General features: G+C 43.4%; 1 protein-coding gene across 2 annotated transcripts in view; it reads right to left on the bottom strand.

The window, feature by feature from the left end:
- Positions 1-24753, bottom strand: part of LOC140481888 (thrombospondin-type laminin G domain and EAR repeat-containing protein-like) — a 92555-nt gene that overhangs the window by 8166 nt on the left and 59636 nt on the right. For both annotated transcript variants that reach the window (XM_072578516.1, XM_072578515.1), the window contains exons 9-10: positions 18445-18674; positions 1404-1591 (exon numbers count right to left, since the gene is read on the bottom strand). In XM_072578516.1, coding sequence (XP_072434617.1) covers positions 1404-1591; positions 18445-18674 — 418 coding nt within the window. The remainder of the gene's footprint in view (positions 1-1403; positions 1592-18444; positions 18675-24753) is intronic.

Here is a 24753-nt window from a genome sequence, read left to right as displayed (position 1 = left end):
GAGTCCCCCTTCTCCTCACCTACTACCCACATCCAACGCATCATCCTTAAACACTTCCGCCAACTCCAACCAGACCCCACCAGCAAGAACATCTTCCCCTCCCCAGCCCTCTCTTGCCTTCTGCAAGGACCACTCACTTTGACAGTCCTTGGTTTGCACCACTCTCCCCATCAACGCTCACTGCACCCCCCCCCCACCCTCCAATCCCCCAGGTGTATTCCCCTACAACTGGAAAACATGCACAACCTGCTGGTACACCACCTCCCTCACATCCAACCAGGGCCCCAAACAGTCCTCCCAGGTGAGACAGAGGTTCACCTGCCTCTCTTCCAATCTAGTTTACTGTATCAGGTGCTCCTGATGTGGTCTTCTCTACATTGGGGAGACCAATGTAAACTTAGGGAACAGTTCACTGAGCATCTCAACCGGGCCCACAGGGGATGACCGGACCTCCCAATCACTGCTTATTTTAATTCCCCTTCCCACTCCCTTTCCGACATGATCATCCTTGGCCTCCCCCATTGCCATAACAAACCACACCGCAAATTGGAAGAATCTTCCATCTGGGCAGCCTACAGCCCAGAGGACTCAACACTGAGCTCTCCAATTTCAAATAACCTCTCTCCCCATCCCCTGACTCCATTCCCAACCCCACCCCAAGCCTTCCACTGCTCCCTGCCACCACCCGGATTCATTCCTCCCACTGACCAACCAGGTTGTACCCCTCTACCTGCCTTCACCTATCCTCACTTCGCCATCCTGCCCCACCTCCCCCTTTATCTGCAGCTCCCTCCACACCCACTCCCAGTCCTGAAGAAAGGTTACACCTGAAACGCGACTTCTCCACCTCCCGATGCTGCCTGGCTTGCCGTGTTCTTCCAGCCTCCTGCTTTCGTATTTTCAGCATTGGTTAGCCAATTCTGTGTCCAAGCTAATAAATAATCTCAGGTGATCTTACTACTGGGGGTTTGGGAAGTTAATAGTACCTTGTTGCTTTCTCCATGACAATGCCATGGCCAATCACAGTCAAGATTAATCAATAGTTAACTGGTTATTCAATCAGTGTCTTTTTTACTGTGCAGTATAAATTGTTGTGATCATTTAAAATTTGGCTTTCTTGTGATTGCCAGGACAGTTGCAAGACAGAGATCCTCAGCAAGATGTCTCTGCCTTCAGCAATGGATCAGCATGTGCAGTGGGGTTGAGCCAATAATTTGCACCCTTTCATATTCCAAAGTATTGAATATCAAGCTCCCTTCCCGGAGGACCTGCCTGTGTCCAGCGCAGCCATTCTGTGCTGCTAAACTTCCTTGTCGTGTCTGATTGTTGAAATAAAGGATCAGAATAGACAAAAAGAAGGTTCTATTTAGTAAGAGCCCCACTCAACCACATTAAAGAGCTACCTGTTTGTTGGAATGTCCTGAAACTTGACAAACATCTGGGCAGTGATGTTGAGTTCGTAGATGGTAGAGTTAATATTGAAGGCGTTGACTCTATTCACTGCCCCTGTCTCATAGCTCTGGCTGTTTGCAACTGCCAGAAACACTCTTTCTTGAACGCGGAAAACCTCCCAGTCAGTAGCACCATATGTCTGGGGAAGAAAGGTAGAGTTAGTGTTCCGCTGACTATGAACAATTCTGATGACATAGAAGCATACAATAGGCAAGGCATCATTGACAGTGTAATCAGCAGTACCCACTCAGTCATAACCTGCTCACTGATGCTGAGTTTGGTACCTCCAGGGTCACTCAGTTCATGACCCCATCCCAACCTTTGTCTAAACATGGACTTATAAAGAGTCAAAATGGTGACTGTCTTTGACATCAAAGCAGGAGTCAAAAGGAATTGAGGAGTGGGCGTGGGGTGGGAGCTCCTCATTGGGTCGAGTCATACCTTGCACAAAAGGAAGATAATTGTGGTTGTTGGAGGTTGGCCATCTCAATGCAAGGGCATCTCTGCAGGAGTTCCTCAGGGAGATGTCCTACATTCAACCTTCTTCAGTTACTTCATCAATGACATTCCCTCCATAAGATCAGAATTTGGGATATTTGCTGATAATTCCACAATTCCACACTTCCCTGCTACCAAAGTAGCAAGACCCAAACAACATTCCGACCTGGCCCGATAAGTGACATGCATTTATTTTGAAAGGGCTTGGTTATAAAAGCAGGAAAGTAATTCTAAAGTTCTATAAGGCTCTGGTCAGAACACATTTGGAGTATTGTGCGCAAGTTTGGGCCCCATATCCTAGGAAGGAGCACTTCCAGAGGAGGTTCACGAGGATGGTCCCAGGAACGAAAAGCTTAACATATGAGGAAGGTTTAAGGATTCTGGATCTGTACTCGATGGAGTTTAGAACGATGAGGAGTGATCTAATTGAAACATACAGAATACTGAATGGCCTGGACAGAGTGGAGTTGTTTCCATTGGTGGGAGAGACTAGGACCTGATGGCACAGCCTTAGCATAAAGAGAAGACCTTTTCGAATAGAGATAAGGAGAAACTTATTTCGCCAGAGAGTGCTGAATCTATGGAGTTAAATTGCCACAGAAGGCTGTAGAGGCCAGGTCATTGAGTATGTTTAGGATGGACATAGATAAGTTTCTTGAGTATCAAAGGGATAAAGGGTTACAGGGAAAAAGCGGGAGAATGGGGTTGAGAAACTTATCAGCCATGACTAAATGGTGTAGCAGATTCGATGGGCTGAATGGCCTAATTTCTGCTCCTTTGTCTTATGGCCTTATGGTCATATGATAACATTGATGTCACACAAGTACCAGGCTATGACAATCTGCAGAGAGATTCATCCCTTCACATTCAATGGGATTCCCATCACTGAATCCCCTGCTATCAAAATCCTTAGGATTTCCATTGACCAGAACCTGAACTGGACCAGCCATACAAATATAATGAGTACAAAAGCAGCTCAGAAAATAGGAACTCTGAGATAAGTAGCTCACCTCTTCTCTCCACAGACCCTATCCATCGTTCATAAGAGATTTACAAGGATGTTGGCAGAGCTATAGGGAGAGGCTGAATAGGCTGGGGCTGTTTTCCCTGGAATGTCAGAGGCTGAGGGGGTGACGTTATAAAGGTTTATAAAATCATGAGGGGCATGGATAGGGTAAATAGACAAGGTCTTTTCCCTGGGGTCGGGGAATCCAGAACTAGAGGGCATAGGTTTAGGGTGAGAGGGGAAAGATATAAAAGAGACCTAAGGGGCAACTTTTTCAAGCAGAGGGTGGTACGTGTCTGGAATGAGTTGCCAGAGGAAGTGGTGGAGGCTGGTACAATTACAGCATTAAAAAGGCTTTTGGATGGGTATATGAATAGGAAGGGTTTAGAGGATTATGGGCCAAGTGCTGACAAATGGGACTAGCTTAATTTAGGATATTTGATCAGCATGGACAAGTTGGACCAAAGGGACTGTTTCTGTGCTGTACATCTCTATGACTATCTACAGTTCACAAGTCAGGAGTGTGATCAAACTTGTCTGGCTCAGTGTAGCTCCAACAACACTCAAGAAGCTTCCAGCTACAATGGCTCCACATTTTCTACCACCTACCAGTAGTAATTCGATGTTGCGAGCTTCCTTTTTGTGCCAGGAGGTTTTTTAGAATGCTTCAAAGGTACTGAGACAATCGCCAACTCTAGTATCTGCTCTGTCAGTTTAGTATCTGAAAAGGCACATTTGTTACCCTTGTTATGGCATCAACTAACAAAATGAGCTGCATTCCGGGACAGCACGGTGCCCTAAATAACAATCCCTGAAACAGGGTTCAGGCCTAAAAACAGAAAAGGTACATGAGACACAGTGATGCACTTAGTGCTGTACTACAGAAAGACGGATATCAAATTCTTCACTATGAATTGGAAAGCCATGGATCCATTATCCTGCAGCTTTTCCTTCTAGGACATCAATTCTAAGCAAAGAATTGCAAAGTTTACCCTCACATCTTGCTGATCTTTGAGCACTTTGTACGTCTTTAAAACATCATTTTGGTCCTCTTCTGTTCAGCCTGATTCTGAGTCCATGTACTCGCTCATTACTAACTGCTAGTAGTATTTTCACAGTTCACCTAACCAATTCTGCAACTACTTGGTCAAGGAGGTAGAACAGCATTCTTTGTTAAAAAAGTTGGAACTTTGCTAACAGATCCATGGCTTTCCAATTCACAGTGAAGAATTTGATATCCATCTTTCTGTGGTACAGCACTAAGTGCATCACTGTGCCTCATGTACCTTTTCTATTTTTTGGCTTGAGTCTTGTTTCAGGGATTGTTATTTCGGGCACTGTGCTGTCCCTGAATGCAGCCCATTTTGTTTTCGGTATTGTATAAACGTACGTACATTCATCTCTAGTTGAGCACGGGGCTGACTGCAGACAGCTGTCAAGTTTGAAATGATCTTTCACTGGGGTGGGTTCAAGTCAGCTGGCTGCCTGTACAAACCTGGCCAACTTGGGGATACCCCTTCGTTTGTGAAGAAATCTTATTTTGTTTTCTATCCAGAGCCAACATCAAGATTGACAATATATATGGTTAGCTGCTGTTCACCCTCCAAAGTTCTAAGGCTGGTGTCATCTTTGTTTTGTTTCTTTGGAATAAAAATATCCTAGCTTGACATATCTAATAATATCTTCATGTTATCTAAATGGAACACAAAATAGGTACATGGATTCCATTTGCGTGAAGATCTCTGGTGGGTTTATTTGCAATTAGAGTCATAGAGTCATAGAGATGTACAGCATGGAAACAGACCCTTCGGTCCAACCTGTCCATGCCGACCAGACATCCCAACCCAATCTAGTCCCACCTGCCAGCACCCGGCCCATATCCCTCCAAACCCTTCCTGTTCATATACCTATCCAAATGCCTCTTAAATGTTGCAATTGTACTAGCCTCCACCACATCCTCTCGCAGCTCATTCCATACACGTACCACCCTCTGCATGAAAAAGTTGCCCTTAGGTCTCTTTTATATCTTTCCCCTCTCACGCTAAACCTTTGCCCACTAGTTCTGGACTCTCCCACCCCAGGGAAAAGACTTCGCCTATTTACCCTATCCATGCCTCTCATAATTTTGTAAACCTCAGCCTCCGACACTCCAGGGAAAACAGTCCCAGCCTGTTCATCCTCTCCCTATAGCTGAAATCCTCCAACCCTGGCAACATCCTTGTAAATCTTTTCTGAATCCTTTCAAGTTTCACAACATTTTTCCGATAGGAAGGAGACCAGAATTGCGCGCAATATTCCAACAGTGGCCTAACCAATGTCCTGTACAGCCGCACCATGACCTCCCAACTCCTGTATTCAATACTCTGACCAATAAAGGAAAGCATACCAAACGCCTTCTTCACTATCCTATCTACCTGCGACTCCACTTTTAAGGAGCTATGAACCTGCACTCCAAGGTATCTCTGTTCAGCAACACTCCCTTGGACCATACCATTAAGTGTATAAGTCCTGCTAAGATTTGCTTTCTCAAAATGCAGCAACTCGCACTTATCTGAATTAAACTCCATCTGCCAGTTCTCAGTCCATTGGCCCATCTGATCCAGATCCTGTTGTAATCTGAGGTAACCCTCTTCACTACACCTCCAATTTTGGTTTCACCTGCAAACTTACTAACTGTACCTCTTATGCTCACATCCAAATCATTTATGTAAATGACAAAAAGTAGAGGACCCAGCACCGATCCTTGTGGCACTCCACTGGTCACAGGCCTCCAGTCTGAAAAACAATCCTCCACCACCACCCTCTGTCTTCTACCTTTGAGCCAGTTCTGTATCCAAATGGCTAGTTCTCCCTGTATTCCATGAGATCTAACCTTGCTAATCACTCCCATGGGGAGCCTTGTCGAACACCTTACTGAAGTCCATATAGATTACACCTACCGCTCTGACCTCATCAATCCTCTTTGTTACTTCTTCAAAAAACTCAACCAAGTTTCCCATGCACAAAACCATGTTGACTATCCCTAATCAGTCCTTGCCTTTCCAAATACATGTACATCCTATCCCTCAGGATTACCTACCACTGATGTCAGGCTCACCGGTCTATAGTTCCCTGGCTTGTCCTTATTACCCTTCTTAAACAGTAGCACCACGTTAGCCAAACTCCAGTCTTCCGACACCTCACCTATGACTATCGATGATACAAATATCTCAGCAAGAGGCCCAGCAATCACTTCTCTAGCTTCCCACAGAGTTCTAGGGTACACATGATCAGGTCCTGGGTATTTATCCACCTTTAACTGTTCCAAGACATCCAGCACTTCCTCCTCTGTAATATGGACATTTTGCAAGATGTCACCATCTATTTCCCTACAGTCTATATCTTCCATATCCTTTTCCACAGTAAATACTGATGCAAAATATTCATTTAGTATCTCCCCCATTTTCTGCGGCTCCAAACAAAGGCCACCTTGCTGATCTTTGAGGGGCCCTATTCTCTCCCTAGTTACCCTTTTGTCCTTTATATATTTGTAAAATATCTTTGGATTCTCCTTAATTCTGTTTGCCAAAGCTATCTCATGTCCCCTTTTTGCCTTCCTGATTTCCCTCTTAAGTATATTCCTACTGCCTTTGTACTCTTCTAAGGATTCACTCGATCTATCCTGTCCATACATGACATATGCTTCCTTCTTTTTCTTAACCAAACCCTCAATTTCTTTAGTCATCCAGAATTCCCTATCCTACCAGCCTTTCCTTTCACCCCGACAGGAATGTACTTCCTCTGGATTCTCGTTATCTCATTTCTGAAGGCATCTCTTTACCTGCGAACATCCACCTCCAATCAGCTTTCGAAAGTTCTTGCCTAATACCGTCAAAATTGGCCTTTCTCCAATTTAGAACTTCAACCTTTTAGATCTGGTCTATCCTTTTCCATCATTATTTTAAATCTAATAGAATTATGGTCGCTGGCCCCATAGTGCTCCCCCACTGATACCTCAGTCACCTGCCCTGCCTTATTTCCCAAGAGTAGGTCAAGTTTTGTACCTTCTCTAGTAGGTACATCCACATACTGAATCAGAAAATTGTCTTGTACACAATTAACAAACTCCTCTCCATCTAAATCCTTAACACTATGATAGCCCCAGTCGATGTTTGGAAAGTTAAAATCCCCTACCATAACTACCCTATTATTCTTACAGATAGCTGAGATCTCCTTACAAGTTTGTTTCTCAATTTCCCTCCGACTATTAGGGGGTGTATAATACAATCCCAATAAGGTGATCATTCCTTTCTTATTTCTCAGTTCCACCCAAATAACTTCCCTGGATGTATTTCCAGGAATATCCTCCCTCAGCACAGCTGTAATGCTATCCCTCATCAAAAATGCCACTCCCCCTCCTCTCTTTCCTCCCTTTCTCTCCTTCCTGTAGCACTTGTATCCTGGAACATTAAGCTGCCAGTCCTGCCCATCCCTAAGCCATGTTTCTGTAATTGCTATGATATCCCAGTCCCATGTCCCTAACCATGCCGTGAGTTCATGTGCCTTCCGTGTTAGGCCCCTTGCATTGAAATAAATGCAGTTTAATTTATCAGTCCTACCTTGTCCCTGCCTGCCCTGACTGGTTGACTTGCTTGTGTTCTCAACTGTACCAGTCTGAGACTGATCTCTTTCCTCACTATCTCCCTGGGTCCCACCCTCCCCACCAGCACCCACCCCCCCACCTTACTAGTTTAAATCCTCCCGAGCAGCTCCCACAAATCCCCCTGCCATCGAAATGAAACATACAATACTGTAATTTCCCAGATAGTCTGTACTCTGAGTGCTTTAGAGCAGAAAGCCCGTGATCTGGATGGTTGGCTTATTTGCATATTGAGCTGTTAATGGGAATTCACCCTAAACTGTAATCAAAGACTTAGTCAAAGAGTAAGCTTTTAAAGGAGCATCTTTAAGTTGGGGGTGGGAACGGTTATTGAAAGCATTGGAGGAACGAGATAACTAATGTGGAGAGGATAGTGGAGAGGATAGTGGAAGGATTGGAAAACTGTTCAGAGGAGTTCAGTCAGGGTAACAAAGTTCTGAATGAAGAGAAGCAGAGGGAGGAGAAACATAAACAACTCACTGGAGGAGGAAGCTCGACAAATATCCCCATCCTCAATAATCAGAGACCAATGCAACAGCGTAAAAGATAAGGCTGAAGAATTTGCAGCGATCTTCACCAGAGGTGCCAGGTGAATGATCCATCTCGGCCTACTCTAGTGGTCCCCAGCATCACAGATACCAGTCTTCAGCCAATTCGATGCACTCCACACGATATCAAGAAACAGTTGGAGACACTGGATACTGCAAAGGCCTTGGGCCTTGACAACATTCTGGCAACAGTACTGAAGACTCATGTTTCAGAACTTGCCACTCCCTGAGCCAAGTTAATGCCAAGGGCAGCATGGTGGCTCAGTGGTTAGCACTGCTGCCTCACAGCCCCAGACACCCAGGTTTGTCTGTGGAGTTTGTCCATTCTTCCTGTGTATGTGTGGGTTTTCTCAGGGTGTTCCGGTTTCTTCCCACAGTCCAATGGTGTTCAGGTTTGATGGATTGGCAATACTAAAGTGTTCACAGTGCCCTTGGATGTGCAGGATAGGTGGGTTGGCCATGGGAAATGCAGGGTTGCAGAGATAGGGAAGGTGGGATGAGCCTGGGTGGGATGCTCTTCAGATAGGCAGCATGAACTTGATGGGCCGAGAGGCCTGCTTCCACACCGTAGGGATTCTATGATTCTATTTGCAGTTGGCAAAGCAACCATGAGGGAGCTGAAGGCAGAATGGGGAAGGTTAACAGTTGGTGAGGGCCTGTGCTGCTGTTTCAGGAGGTAAAGGCTGTAGAGATGGAGAACCTGGTCATGATGCCCCACCACTCAGGGACATCCAGCTGAGCTCAAGTTGCAATATTGAGAGGGGAAATGGTGCAGAGGCTCTGTGCCACTGAATCCAAGTATGAAAAGGAATGGTGAAAATCTATGGCATAGCACCAATATTGTGAGAAATATCACAGACATAGGAAAGAGTGGCCAAACTGGCGAGGGACCTCATAGAGATGTGAACAGAGATTGTGAGCATCAATTGAAACAGTCGGGCAACTCATGGAATAGAATCCCTCACAAGTCAAGAAGATCACCTCCTGGTGAAACGTGAGAAGTAACCGAAGACAGTGAGGGAAGTGCATAACGCACCGACAGTGAAGAGAAAAGAACACATCCAGACAACCGCAACATGATGGAACACAGAGACAGCAATAAACTCACTATTGACAGACCAAGAACAGCCAAAGATGAACATCCACACTTCCAGGAGATTACACCATAATAAGATCTGGAAATCCTGTCAAACCGTTGATATGCTATACGGACTCTTTGACCTCTGTACTTGTATGTTTTACAGTCCTTATCACTTAATAACTCATTTTGGTTTAACCAATTTTTATCTGTTTTCACTTGTCGCGTACAAGAGAAACTTTGGACGAAAAGGAGGATGTGCTCTCATATTTACAGTGATGTCCTTTTAAGAGCTCAACATGTAATTAAGCCAAATGTCCAGACATTGTCACAGGACCACAGGCCATAAGCTGTCTACCCTAAAGCACACAAGGCACAAACTGCATCTGGAGATTGATCACTACTTGTATATATTAGTTGAACTGTAAATAAATCCAGTAGGGAAATTTAAATAAAGAGAATCCACACGCCACTGTTTGGGCGCTGCTTAAACTCTATCTGCCAGAGGAAGTGATGGAGGCTGGTACAATTACAACATTGAAAAGGCATCTGGATGGGTATATGGATAAGGAGGTTTTAGAGGAATATGGGACAAGTGCTGGCAAATGGGACTAGATTAGGTTAAGGATATCTGGTCGGCATGGACAAATTGGACCGAAGGGTCTGTGTCCATGCTATTTACCTCTATGACTCTGTGACTCTGTAATCCATTTGAATTAGATTTAGGTTACCTAGGAATATTATTACCGCTACCTGTCTGCTACATTCTGCTTCAGGACTTCCCAAAGTGGGGCTTTGGACCTCATTAAGTGTTGTCAGTTGCAAGTTTGATTAGATTAGATTAGATTAGATTACTTACAGTGTGGAAACAGGCCCTTCGGCCCAATAAGTCCACACCGCACCCGCTGAAGCGCAACCCACCCATACCCCTACATCTACCCCTTACCTAACAGTACGGGCAATTTAGCATGGCCAATTCACCTGACCAGCACATCTTTGGAGTGTGGGAGGAAACCGGAGCACCCGGAGGAAACCCACGCAGACATGGGGAGAATGTGCAAACTCCACACAGAGAGTCGCCTGAGGCAGGAATTGAACCCGGGTCTCTGGCGCTGTGAGGCAGCAGTGCTAACCACTGTGCCACCGTGCCGCCCACAGAAGGTTGCAATAGCTACGATGGAGCCCTGACCAAGTTTTCACCACTGTGCCCCCCGAACAGACCGCATTCTCATAGATTTCTATCTGCCAACATGCACCCCGCTCCCATCTCCACTCTCACTGAGTTGCCATGACAATTTCCAAGCTTCAGAATGGGGTCATAGAGGGAAGAGGTTTGGGAAGCATTTCTGATAATGCCCCTGTTTCACACCCTGGAATGCTCTAATACGAGATACAAGCTACATATCTTTGGAGGTTGAAGTTAAAATCAGACTGTGCTTAGCTACAGGAATGCAGAATCTAGCTGATCCAAAAAATTTGGATACAAGCAAGACCAATAGCTCACCTGCCTGTAAATTCAACTGGCTGTGAGTTCTCCCACTGCAGACAGTCACCTACATAACCAAGGCTGACTTACCAATGCTGCACTGTTGGAGATGCAGACTCACATGTGATGCCATTTCTACCCTCTCAGAAAGATCTCCTGGTGCTTTTACAAAAAAAAAACTGGCCAATATCCATGCCGAGAATGTTTATTTATCGTTACATTATGGTTTGAGGGATTTTTCTGTGCACAAAATGGCTGCTGCTATCTGACAGTAGTATCACTTCAAATGAAAGTTGTTAGTTCGAATACGCTTTGGGACATCCTGAGATCACGAAAGGCACTACAGAAATGCAACTGTAGTCATTATAATGAGGCCAGCCAGCTGGACATCATAGAATATGAGTTCCCTGGGTACAGCTGTTAATCTGGTCCAATTGGAGAGCCTTGGTTGACAGATATAAATAGGCGTGTCTCCCACTGTTAGGCAATAGTGTGGGGGAAAAACAAAAGAAAAGAAAAAAAAAGGAGTGTCAGAGGTTCTGTTGACTCTGAGAGCTGGCTCTGAGGGAGCTGGATCAGTGTCAAGGACTCTCCATGAGTAAATAAAGGGTGACTTGACAATGGGATACCACCCTCTGTGGATTTATTTCAGTAACCTTTTCTTTTTAGATTTTTTTTAGATTACTTACAGTGTGGAAACAGGCCCTTCGGCCCAACAAGTCCACACCGATCCACCAAAGAGCATCCCACCCAGACCCATTCCCCTACACCTAACACTACGGGCCATTTAGCACGGCCAATTCACCTAAGCTGCACATCTTTTTGGACTGTGGGAGGAAACCGGAGCACCTGGAGGAAACCCACGCAGACATGGGGAGAATGTGCAAACTCCACACAGACAGTGTTGTATCATCCATCGCCCACTATCACAATGGAAATAGAGCTTGCCTTCTGTTGTTTTGTGCTGGATAACTATCCCAGTCTGAATGACGGGTACAGCAACATGAAGTGACCACGTAGCTGCTTAGGGGAGGTCTCAGTGGCACACAGGGTAATGTCTGTGCCTCTGATTCCAAGACCCACTTCAGGACTTAACAACCACAGAAGGTGTGTTGACAAACCAACCAAACAGGGGGAATACTTGCAAATCCTTCCACTCATTGATGTGTCAGTCAGTAAGAATAGGAGAGATATTGAGTCAGCTGCTGTGATGATGATGATGGAAAGGATTTGGAACCTCCCACATTGCTATCCATAGCTCTGGACTGCACACACATATCAAAGTGTATGTTGTCAAAGTAACTCAGACCCTTTGGGGGCCAAATGACTGGATATCTGATCGGATTGGCGCCAATGCAAAGAGTTTGATCCCCATTCTGGCTGGGCTGGATTTGGTGGAAGTTATGGCACTGTGGGTCAGACCTGTCTACAAAGAAAAAGACAGACCACCCAGTAAACCTAGAGTGGTGGGTTGTGTGGTGCTGGTATGGAGAGACAACCAAATTCATTAAAATAATGCTCACAATTAGTCAGAAATAGGGAATCCATTGGCAAAACATCCGCCAGGACACAGTCCCTGGCAGCTATCTTCATAAAGTTCGAATTCAAAAGTGAGAAAATAATGTTTTGTTGTATAAAACATTGGTCAAACCTGACCTGGAGTCATTGCATTCAATTTTGAACACTACATATAGGGCAGCACGATGACGCAGTGGTTCATACTGCTGCCTCACAGCGCCAGGGGCCCAGGTTCAATTCCCACCTCAGACGACTGTCTGTGTGGATTTGCACATTCTCCCCATGTCTGCGTGGGTTTCCTTTGGGTGTCCTGGTTTCCTCCCACAATCCAAAGATGTGCAGGGTAGGTGGACTGGCCATGCTGAACTTCCCGTAGTGTCCAGGGATAGGCAGACTCGGTGGACTAGCCATGGGAAATGCAGGGTTACAGGAAGAGGGTGGGTCAGGGTGGGATGCTCTTTGAAACATTGGTTTAGACTCGATGGGCTGAATGGCCTGCTTCCACATTGTAGGGACTCTACACCTAAGGAACAAAATTTGGATCTTAATTGGGACACAGCACAGATACAGCTGACTGATCCAGAGGGGCTTAAATATTTAAATCATAAGGGTAGGTTGATTGGATTGGGTTTGTAATCCCTTGAGTTCAGAAATCTGGAGGGGGTAATCTGATCAAGATGTTTAAATTGATTCAGAAATTGATAGGTAGAGAAAAACTATTCTGCCTGGAGGCAGAGTCCAGAACAAATGCATATCTACATTTTATATTTGCACCAGACCACACGGTTGTGGAATTCGAACATTTTTCTCTTTGCAAAAAGAACTGTGGAAATGTGGAATTTCCCCTAACCCCCTGTCCCTGACCGGCTGTTAGGGTGGGTGAAAACCAATTGGAATTTCTAAGACTGAGATTGATTGTTTTCTATTAGGTGAAGTCATTAATGGAATATGTAATTGAGGCAGGTAGATAGAGACATGATTGAGTGAATACTGGAGCAGGCCTGAGGGACTGAACGACGTTCTCACATTTTCATAGAGAACGGGGACTGGGACTTTCCAACCAGAAAGAAGCATGACAAAAAGGGAATATGACAAGACAATTCCTGTTAGGTATCATCGTTTACTTGTGTCAGCTGCTTGTATCTCTCAGTCTATTGCCCAGGGATATTTCGGTGTCCTCAGATGGGTTGTCGACACAGAGTGAAGCTATTCCAAAAGAATTCTTTTCTCCAGACAAGATGATGTCAACAATTTAACTTGTCATTTCCAAATCCAGATATATTTTCTTATGTTAGTTTTAGTATTAATAACTATTAAAACTATTGGGTGAGCTCTTGTAATGTACATAGGCAAAACTTCACTTTATATCAAATTAACCTCGGCTTGAGTCTTGAGGACTGGGATTTTTCCGGGGAATATCTGTACACTGACTGAGAGTTCTTTGGGAGATACCTATATACTGACTGGGATTTATCCAGAAAACATTTTATACATTGACTGGCATTTCTTAGTGAGATATATGTACACTGACTGAGATTTCTCTGGGAGATATCAATACATTGCTTGAGGTATTTCTGATGGATATCTTGTGACAATGCTGTCACTTTAGAAGGACAAAGTTAAAAATCACACAACACCAGGTTATAGTCTAACTCATTTATATGGAAGTACCAGCTTTCAGAGCACTGCTCCTTTATCAGGTAGCTAGTACTTCCAAAGAAACCTTGGACTATAACTTGGTGTTGTGAGATTTTTAAATTTGTCCACCCAAGTCCAAAACTGGCGCCTCCTCATCGTCACTGTAGAAGTTATTTTATCCCAGGTGTTTTTGAAGAGAGGTTGTAAGGCAGAGGTGAAGAACCGACTATTTGAAGATGACTTAAGTAAACAGCTTAGGAGGCTGTGAGATTTTTTTTAACAGCCTGAATGGGTGTGGCCAGCTCTCGTTGATCAGGATTTCCGGGATTTGATTTTCTCAGTAGCACCAGAAGCCGTTTGCAGTCTTAGAAGAGTTGGAAGCCTCAGCAAATAATTCCTAGCTGCTACTTCTTCGGAAAATCCCCCTGATGTTCCTTCCTCCCAGAGTGGAGATTTGCATTTGAGAATCTGAGCCTGAATTTGCCTTTTTGCCAACGGCGTGTTTATGGATGTTACTATATTGGAGCAGTTAATTCGTAATAGTTATCGTATTTACCATTCTGTTCAGTTTTCCGATAGTTAAGTTATTCTAAATTCCTCTTCCTTTTGTTTATATTTTAACGATAGTGCTTAAATAAATTGTGTTTCGCTTAACATCGAGTAGTTTGACCAGTCACATCACATCTGGAACATGCATTTTATTTCTACTTTTAAAATAAGGAAAAAAATTAGGGTCTAGGCTATCTTCTGAAAATATTTTGAGGGGATCTGGTCTGGTCAATAACAAAATGTACACTGAGATTTTTCTGGGAGATATCAATACACTGACTGGTGTTTCTCAAAGAGGTGGCTGTACATTAATTGACATCTGTCAGTCTTTCCCTCAGGAAGCTGCTACACACTGAACTGATTAATACCCTCCTCAATCAGGCATTCAGGCAAGATTGACCAATTATCTGTTATCGCTAATGATATCCCCACTGTTTCCAAGGCGGGACAGAAAACATTGGTTAGTTCTGAACAGCAGAGAAGGCACTTGCCAAGTGATGTTGTTCCAGGAGACACAGCAATGAATCGATAGCAATGAGCAGTTGAAAAGAAGGAAAGCTCTATGATGTGAAGGCTGCCTGTCAACTCTGCTCTCTGATACTGCCACATGGTGACAATCCTGTCTGCCCTTGAAATCGATACAAAGCGTGAGCAATCTTTATGTCTCCTTCTGCTTAGATTGTGAAACCATTTGGCTCAGAAAATGAAATCTGATTTGCTTGTAACAAGGTGTAACTAATCCTGCAAGTCCTGAGGGTTTAAGTAATGTAAATATTTTGTACACACAGCATCTTCAAGATTGTGCTGAATTGTCAGTCATTTGTAAACAGTGGCCTCAAGATGACGCTTATTTAGCGATCAACTTTATTTACATCTTGAAATTTTCCCTACCCTATAGCTTTCTCCTGTGCGTGTGTGCGTGTGTGTGAGAGAGAGAGAGAGAGAGAGAGAGAGAAAGAGAGAGATGATTGGTGGTGTTTTAACCTGAAAGTCACCATGCCTCAGGTGAAGGGAGAGGTTGAGAACACAAGACCATCATGACAACCTCAGCCAGCAGGGGGATTGAGCCCACGTTGCTGGCATCACTCTACGTTGTAAAACAACTGTCTAGCCAACTGAACTAACCGACACCCAGCACTGGAAATTCATTCCTCCCAAAACCCACCACAGATCAGAACCTGCATTCATATATAGCCTTGAACACAGAAAAAGATCCTAAGCTTCTCTACTGGAGCACAGCCACAGAAAACTTGATGTTGAGACTCATAAGGAGGTCAAAAGGAATACATGGGCGGAGATTTGGAGAGAGAATTCCAGAGTTTAACATCGAGATGGTTGAAGACATGGGCAGCACTGATAGGAATTGCAAGAATACAGATATCTGAAAAAGGCTACAGGGTGAATACAGTGTTGGCACAGGCTGGTAAGATCATGTACAGATCTTAGTTGGAGTATCCACAGACATGAGACCGTTACCTCTGTTGTAAGTGCCTTGGGATGCACTCATTTGGGTGCAGACATTAAACACTTGTTAAAAAAAGTGATGTCAGGAATGGTGCAGCTGAAAAATGTGTGAATTTCTACAGCTGTTAAGGAAGGCTGCTACTGAAAGAAACAGCAAGGAAACAAAATAAATGCAGCAGTCTGCCACTGCAGGTATTAGCCAGGTCAAAATGGCCCTGCGTTTTCCAGTCCCCACTGTAATGGAAATAAAAGGAAACTTAGAGTCATAGAGATGTGCAGCACGGAAACAGACCCTTCGGTCCAACTCGTCCATGCCGGCCAGTTATCCCAACCCAGTCTAGTCCCACCTGCTAGCACCCAGCCCATATCCCTCCAAACCCTTCTTATTGTTATCTCCATCCAGATGCCTTTCAAATGTTGCAGTTGTACCAGCCTCCACCATTTAGACATACTCCGATGTCCAGAGATACATGAATTCAAACAGCAAAGATAGTAATGGTGTGGGTTCATTGCTGTGTCAGTTAGCAGTGCGGGTTTCTTTCTCTGTCTCTCTTTCTCTCTCTCCTGCACTGACCTCACCATGTGCTCCCTTTGTCTATTCCTCTCCCTTTTAAAAGTGCAGTTGTTTTGACTTTTTCTTTCTCCAAGGTTCCAAAACAATGCAACATATAAAACAGTAACTGCTGCTCCTGGAATTCAAGGAAATCACCTCCAACAACTAAAATACCTCAAAAAAGAAGCAGCCTGTTACAGCCAGAAACTTTTCCCATCCTCCATCTTGGATTACCCAGAATACAACAGAATTAGATGTTTTTCCCTACTATTAGTAGAAAAATATGAATAGGTACAGAATTATCGTTTTAAAAAGATGAGTAAATAAGATGAATAGTTGTGGTATCAGTGAAAGTTGGTGAACGTATGCAATATAACTTTTTGCAGCCTAGATTTAATATAGAGGTGGAGGAGCCAGAAAGGAGAAATTTGAAAATGCACTTTTTAACCTCTACTAACGTAATGTACGAACGGTTTGCTGAAGGAAAAAGAGGATGATTGGCCCAGATGTGATCATATCTGTGAGTTTGGGCAAGTGAAAGGGGCACTCATTAGAAATAGGATAGTCTTAGGCATGAGGGATCCTGCTGTGAAAGCACATCTGCAGAGAAAGGAGAAACTTACACTTAACAAAGCGACTGACATGTGCAGAAGCACTGAGATTGTTAATCATCAGCTTGAGCATATTAATGAAAAAACCTGGTGAGGCTTTCCATTAGACATCCCAGAGTGAATAAAAATAATTGATTAGAGAAAGAGGGAAAAAAATTGCAGAAAAGTCAGGAGAAAGACTAAGGTGAGAGGGCAGCATGTAAATATTATGCAGAATAAATATGTAGCAGTGAAGGAAAGGGAATCAAGTGAATTGGAAGTAAGTTAACGCTGATAGATAGATGGAGAGGAAGAAGGTGGAGAAATCAATTTCACGTTGATTTAATGTTTACAAAGATACACACATAAGCCACATTTTCATAATTCATCTGCACTGAGGTTGGATTCTACCCAAACCTGATATTGGTGAGGATTAGTCACTGTGTAATTGCACGGCATTCTTTTGTTAGTCAATTATGTGAGGGTTCACAATGAGACTACACAGAGTTCATTGACATCACATATGGGTACTCATTGAGGGGTGGGGTTTAGATTCAATGAGCCACCAAATCTGAAACAGAATGCCAATCTCATTAATAATCACAAAACTACTGAATTGTATTTAACCCATTCCATTCTCTCTGTGGGAGGAAATTTGCCAACCTTGCAGGGTCGGGCCTGAAAGAGATGTCCAGGTCCACACCAATAAGGTTGACCCTTATCTACTCTCTGAAACAACCACTGCAGAAAAAAAAACATCCATATACTATCCTGGTTTGTGCACAGTGCAGTGGTTACAGTGATACCTGTGAAATCTTGTGTATTAGACAGGTGTGTTTTATTTTCACTCGTGAGAATGAAGACCCCATTTCAAAGTAAAGCATTCCCTGTGATGGTTTCTGATGTGTTCCCGAGTAACAGATTAAATGGACTTTAGACACAGATCATCTATAATCTCATTAAATAATGGAACAGATTTGAGGGACTGTATGGTCTCTTCCCATTGCTATTTCCCATGACGGGTTAGGATGCTTTATAAATGCAAATGTCTGCTCTTATTTCCTCATCTTGTGAGGTCTTGTGACAACTTAAATGAATGGAGGAGAAACATAAAGAGAAAATGCTAAAGAAACTCAGCAGGTCTGACAGTATCTTTGGAGAGAGAAACAGCATTAATGTTTCAAAACAGATACGACTCTTCAGAACTGAAAGGGGATGGAAAATGATGGAATTTATGCTGTTAACAGAGGGGGAAGGGGGAGCGGAGCAGCATTAAAGTTGTCAACGGCATAAAACCACAATGTTCCAGCCCTTTTCCATTCTGAAGAGATTTGAAATGTTAACTCTGTTCCTCTCTCCGCAGAGGCTGCTAAGATTCTCTGTGCTTGCTTGCAGACTCCCAGCAGCTTCTTCTTGGATACTTACTGGGATTGACTGGAAAAGTCGGAACATTCCTCCCAGCTGGATGTAAATCCGAGAGTAGATCCGGGTTGATGTCCCATTGAAGGTGTTCGCCACCACCAAAAAGGAATAGGGTCCGATCGTAAAGAATTCCCAATCATAGGCTCCCGAGGTTGGGATGGTCTGGTTCCTTTCAAACATACGGGCGTTGGGGTTCCACTTGTAAATGATGCTGTCAATGTTGTGATTGTTTCCTTAAAAGGTAGAAATAAACCCAGTCAGATACCAGAACATAACCCCGTTCCTCACTAAGCAAACTAACGGGGTCGTGTCCACAGACACCTACAGCAGAGCAATACACAGTGACTACATTCCCCCAGCAGACCAACAGCCTGTGGCCAAGGAGAAAGAAATGAGCTTGTGTCTTACCTCTGACAATCACAGCACACTTTACAGGCAGCAAAGTACTTTAGAAGTGCCGTCACTGTTATATAATGTGGAAACTATAGGAGACAATTTGAGAGCAGCAGGATTCCACACAGGGCAATGAAATAAATGGCAACCCAATTAATCTTTCATACATATTGGTTTAAGGGATAAACATTGGCAGGTTGCCAATGATAATTGCCTTGCTCAGTTTCAATGAGGACCATGGGATCTTTTACATCCACCTCAGAGGGGAAGCAGGGTCTCAGTTTAATGTCTTCTCCAGAAGACTGCTTTTCTAGGCAGTGCAGTGCTCCCCCAGTACCACACAGGAGCAGAAGCCTGGATTCTGTGCACAAGTCTTGGAGTGGAACTTTGAATCCATGGCCTTCTGAGTCAGACACAAGAATGAGGAGCTGTAACTGATAGTACACAACCGAAGCTGGTGGTTGCTGAATATGCGTATGCAAGTGCATATATGGCCCCAAGTACAACTATGGCTGTGAATATATGTGGCTGCAGCCTGTGATTACATGTCTCATTCCATGTGAGAATCGAGATGAAGAGGAATGCCTTATAGAGTCATGCAGCATAGAAACAGACCATTTGGTCCAACCAGTCCATACTGAACATAATCCCAAACTAACCTAGTTCCACCTGCCTGCTCCTGGTCCATATCCCTCCAAACCTTTCCTATTCATGTACTTATGCAAATGTCTTTTAAACATTGTAATTGTACCCAAATCTGCTACTTCCTCATTCCACATGCGAACCACCCCTCATTTCTTTTTTAAATCTCTCTCCTCTCACCTTATAAATAGATCCCCCGGTCTAGAAATCCCTATCCTAGGGAATAGACAACTACCACTAACTCTATCCATACCCCTTGTTATTTAACAAACTTCTACAAGGTCGCCTCACAACCTCCTGTGCTCCAGTGAAAAATATCCCAGGCTATCCAGCCTTTCTTTCTAACTCAAACCTTCCATACCCGGCAACATCCTGGTAAATCTGTTCTGAACCCTCTCCAGCTTAATAGCATCCTTCCTATAACAGAGTGACCAGAACTGGACACAGTAATCCAGAAGAGGCCTCATCAATGTCCTGTACAACCTCAACATGTCATCCCAACTCCAATACCGAAGGGACTGAGCAATGAAGGCAAGCATGCCAAGTGCCTTTTTAACCACCCTGTCTCTATAAACTTAATGGAAATTGGAGATTTAGAGGAAATAAAACAAGAAAATCAGTTTGCAGAAGAAGGGCAAAAACACACGAAGCAACATATTTAAAAATTGATTTGAAAATGTTAGCAATGACACAATTCGGAATCAGCTGTTCAAGTGGATATTTTATTATGCAGTCTCAATGTCTAGCTAACAAATTGTTGTCGTCTGTTATGGCATTGTTCATCTAACTTTTAATATAAAAACAAAAAGGTAATATTCAGTTTGACTTGATTCCTCCCCTGCTTGAGACTGATTTAATTATAGTCGCTTGGTAGTACAAAACCTAAATCTTGCTGAACAGAGAAACGTTGCTGGGAGTTTTCAACTTGCACTCATCGGGAAAGACACACGAACACCAAATAAACTATTGTCTTTTGAATTTTGGCACTGATGCATTTGTCTTGATGAACGCAAGACAAAAGGCATGTCTTTCTCTGCAGTGGTATTGATTTAATTATTTAAGCCCCTCAGCCTGAAGCTGAAATTGAGAACGATTGTGATTTGTGATTTGCTTGCATGTGCGTCTCTGAATCTACCCTGTCAACTCGTCCTGTCAACAGTTTCAATATTTATTTCAACAGAATACCAACGAAGGCTGATCCCCCACTGCCTCCACAGACCACCTCATTGCCTCTCCAACAGTCTCAAAAAAAAGCAACAGAAAGAACACTGAGGGTTGGCATAAGCAAAGCATTCAAAGACTTTTTCCAGCTTTTGTTCTGACTTGCTGTTCTGCAATACATTGTCTAGTGTGCAACGCTATGCAAGTATTTCCCTGAAAGGTTAGCAATTATTTTAGAAGTTCTGCATCATTGTGTCATGTCATCTAAACACGAGTATTTCTTTGATAGACCCAGGCAGCCTGGATTCAAGGGCCTGATTCAAAGCTTTTAATCCTCACTCTGTCTTTACAAAATCCACATGAATTCAATTGTTGTCAGAGTCTGACAGTTTTGACCATTTATCTCAAGAAAGGGAAGCTTTTATACCTGCAGCAGCTTAATCTAACTTTAACACGTCACAAAGCATGACGCAATGAAGTCATCGATCCATAGTCATCGAGTCATACAGCACAGAAACAGACCTTTCGGTCCTACCAGTCCATACTGACCATTATCCCAAATTAAACTAGTCCCACCTGCCTGCGCTTGGCCCATATCCCTCCAAACATTTCTTATTCATGTACTTACCAAATGTTATGATTTGGAGATGCCGGTGTTGGACTGGGGTGTACAAAGTTAAAAATCACACAACACCAGGTTATAGTTCAACAGGTTTAATTGGAAGCACTAGCTTTTGGAGCGCCTCTCCTTCATCAGGTGATTGTGTCCACACAACCACCCGACAAAGGAGCGTCGCTCCAAAAGCTAGTGTGCTTCCAATTAAACCTGTTGGACTATAACCTGGTGTTGTGTGATTTTTAACTTTATCAAATATTGTAATCGTACCCATATCCGCTACTTCCTCAGGAAGTTCATTCCATATGTGAACCACATCTGTGTAAAAAATTGCTTCTCATGTCTTTTTTAAATCTCTCTACTCTCCCCTTAAAAATGTGCCCCCAGCCATGAAATATCTCATCCTTGGGGAAAAGGCAACTACCATCAACCCTATCTATACCCTTCATTATTTTATAAACTTCCATAAGGTCACCTCTCAACCTTCCAGTGAAAAACATCCCAGCCTTTCTTCATAACTTCCATACCAGGCAGTATCTTATTAAACCTCTCCTGAACCTTCTCCACCTTTAATAATATCCTTCCTATAACTGGGCAGCCAGGAATGGACACGGTGGTGCTTGTTTGCAACTGTAGTCATTTGTTATGATGTGGGAAATGTAGCAGCCAATTTTCACACAGCAAGATGCCACACAACAGCATTGTGATAGTGACTGGATGATCTGTTTTCTGGATGTTGATAGAGGGATAATTATTGACTGGGGAGATCAGAAAGAATTCCCCTGTCCTTCTGTGGGAAAACATGATCCAGTGGTGATGTTACTGGACAGTTGTTGGACTGGGGTCTGGTGTGGATGGTCAGACTGTGTGTGGAAGTCCCTGAGCTCAGCTACTGCAGTGTAATGTTTGCGTGTAATCTGTTTACAGGGGAACCTCGATTATCTAAAGGCCATGGGCCTTCGTTCAGTTAATTGAATGCCAGATAATCGAATGCTGGATAACATAGTTTAGCCATGCATTGGGACTTTGTGATCTTGTTCAGATAATCCAAAATTCAGATAATTGAATGCCAGCTAGTTCCTCTGTATTTGACTGTAATGACTATCCTTCTAACTATGTCTCATTTCTGTAAAGTAATGCAACTACTTTTTTTTATTCCTCTTTCTATATGTAAAATTCATACCTAGGTACTTGTACCTAAGATGGCACCATAACATTGTAAAACTTTTCACTGTACTCCTGTACTTCTGTACTTGAGTATAGGTGACAACAAAGGATATTCTATTCTATTCTTATACTATTCTTTAAGCCAGAGCTCCAAGTTAATGCTCTGGTGGACATGGGTTCAAATTTCAAGGAATTTAAACAAACTTAATAAATCTGGAACTGAAAGCTAGTGTCATTCATGGGGGTGACATTGAAACTATCATTAATTGTTAGGTTAGATTCCCTACAGTGTGGAAACAGGCCAATCGGCCCAACAAGTCCACACCGACCCTCCGAAGAGCAACCCACCTAGACCCATTCTCCTATATTTATCCCTTCACCTAACACTACGGGCAATTTAGCATATCCTGCTAAATATATGCAATAACCTGCATATCTTTGGACTGTGGGAGGAAACCGGAGCACCCGGGGGAAACCCATGCAGACGCGGGGAGAATATGCAAACTCCGCACAGTTGCCCCAGTCGGGAATTGAACCCGGGTCCCTGGCGCTGTGAGGCAGCAGTGCTAACCACTGAGCCACCGTGCCGCCCCACTTGTTGTAAAGATCCACTTGATTCACAAACGTCATTTAGCAAAGGAAGTTTGCTGTCCTTACCCGAATTGGCCTATATATAACTCCAGACACACAGCAATGTGACTGACTCTTAACTGCCCACTCAGCCCATGTGCAATTGGAGTAGGCAACACATGCTTGCCTTACTAGTGACACTTGCACCACATGAATGAATAAATGAAATAGAATGGAATTCTGTACCTATTTTGTCGTTTTAAAGAAACTATTTAAGCCATAAATTCAATAATATGAAGGTGCAAATATTACCATATCCAGTGTGCAAATATCTGGAATGTTACGTCACTCATAACTACACGACTGTCTGGTTTTGAACTAAAAACCTATTAGCCCACAGCCCATGGTGTGATCTGAGAAATCAACGTTACATACGGAAGCCTCAAGACACCTGAATTAAGAGCAGTGGTAGATCATTCAGCCTCTCACTGCTGCTCCACATTCAATAAGATTGTATCCTCAAAATTGCATTCCTACTTGCCCCTGCTAACCTTTCATTACCTCCCCCCTCACCTTGCCTATTAAGTATCTATCCACCTTTGCCTTAAAAATATTCAAGGACTGTGCTTCTACCTTTTCAGGAGGAGCATTCAAAAGACTCACGACATTTGGAAAAAGAAATTGTCTCATCTGTATTTAAAATGGACCGCCACTGATTTATCAAACAGTGACGGCCGAGTTCTGGATTCTCCTACAGAGAAACATATGATCTGCATCCACTCTGTCAAGACCACTCAAGGAGTTATATGTTTCAATTGAGTTGCCTTTTACTTTTGTAAGCTCCAGCAAACACAAGCCAAAGACAACCTCATTTCTCTGAACTGCATCCAACACATTTACATTCTTCTTTAAGTATGACGACAAACACTGTACACAGTAGTCCAGATGAGGTCTCACCAATGCCTTTTCTGACTGAAGCATAATGTCCCTATTTCTGGATTTAGCTGGCTTCATGATAAATGATAACATTTTATTTAGCTTTCCTAATTCTGGCTGTACCAACACCTTTTAGTGACTCATACATTAGGACACCCAGATCCCTCTCTATGTCAGTACTATGCAATCTCTCACTATTTAGAAAATACCCTTTTTCTTTATTCTTCCTGCCAAAATAGGCAAGTTCACATTTTCCCACATTATACAGGATGTCCTCTATTCACAAATGTCTGACTTACGAACAGTTGTACTTAAGAAGGTGATCCACACAGGGTGTAATTTTAAAGATCCACCACATTACCATTTCCTATACTTATGAACAGCTATGTTATATTGTCATGCACTGTGTTCCAACATGTGTCCAAATCAACTCACAAACAGACTTAAGAAGAGGACTGCCTGTACTCCATTCCTGCAACAGCGTTCCTGAGGCTGAGTTCCTAAATTCCTGTGGCTAGATTTTTATTTTTACAAGGAAAACGTAACAGAACATCTCTTTCCCAAATCACTTAACCAATTTCCTCGATTGCAAGCCAGGTTTGAAAATGGTCGATGCTAAAGTGATGAAATTAGGTGGTTTTGGTGACGGGTAGGTTATCATGTCAAAGGTCTAGCTCAAGCTTGTAAAATCCCTGCAGTGTGGAAGCCAGCCATTTGGCCCATCAAGACCACACCAGCCCTCCAAAGCCATCCCATCCAGACCATCCCCAACACTCAATTATGGTAAACCTGCATTTCCCACAAAGGTAGTGGCGTGGTTGAGACAG

The sequence above is a fragment of the Chiloscyllium punctatum genome, chromosome 10 (genome assembly GCF_047496795.1).
Source record: "Chiloscyllium punctatum isolate Juve2018m chromosome 10, sChiPun1.3, whole genome shotgun sequence".
Classification (NCBI taxonomy): Eukaryota; Metazoa; Chordata; class Chondrichthyes; order Orectolobiformes; family Hemiscylliidae; genus Chiloscyllium; species Chiloscyllium punctatum.
Note: the sequence above shows the minus strand (reverse complement) of the source record. Positions and strands in the feature narration are given on the sequence as shown.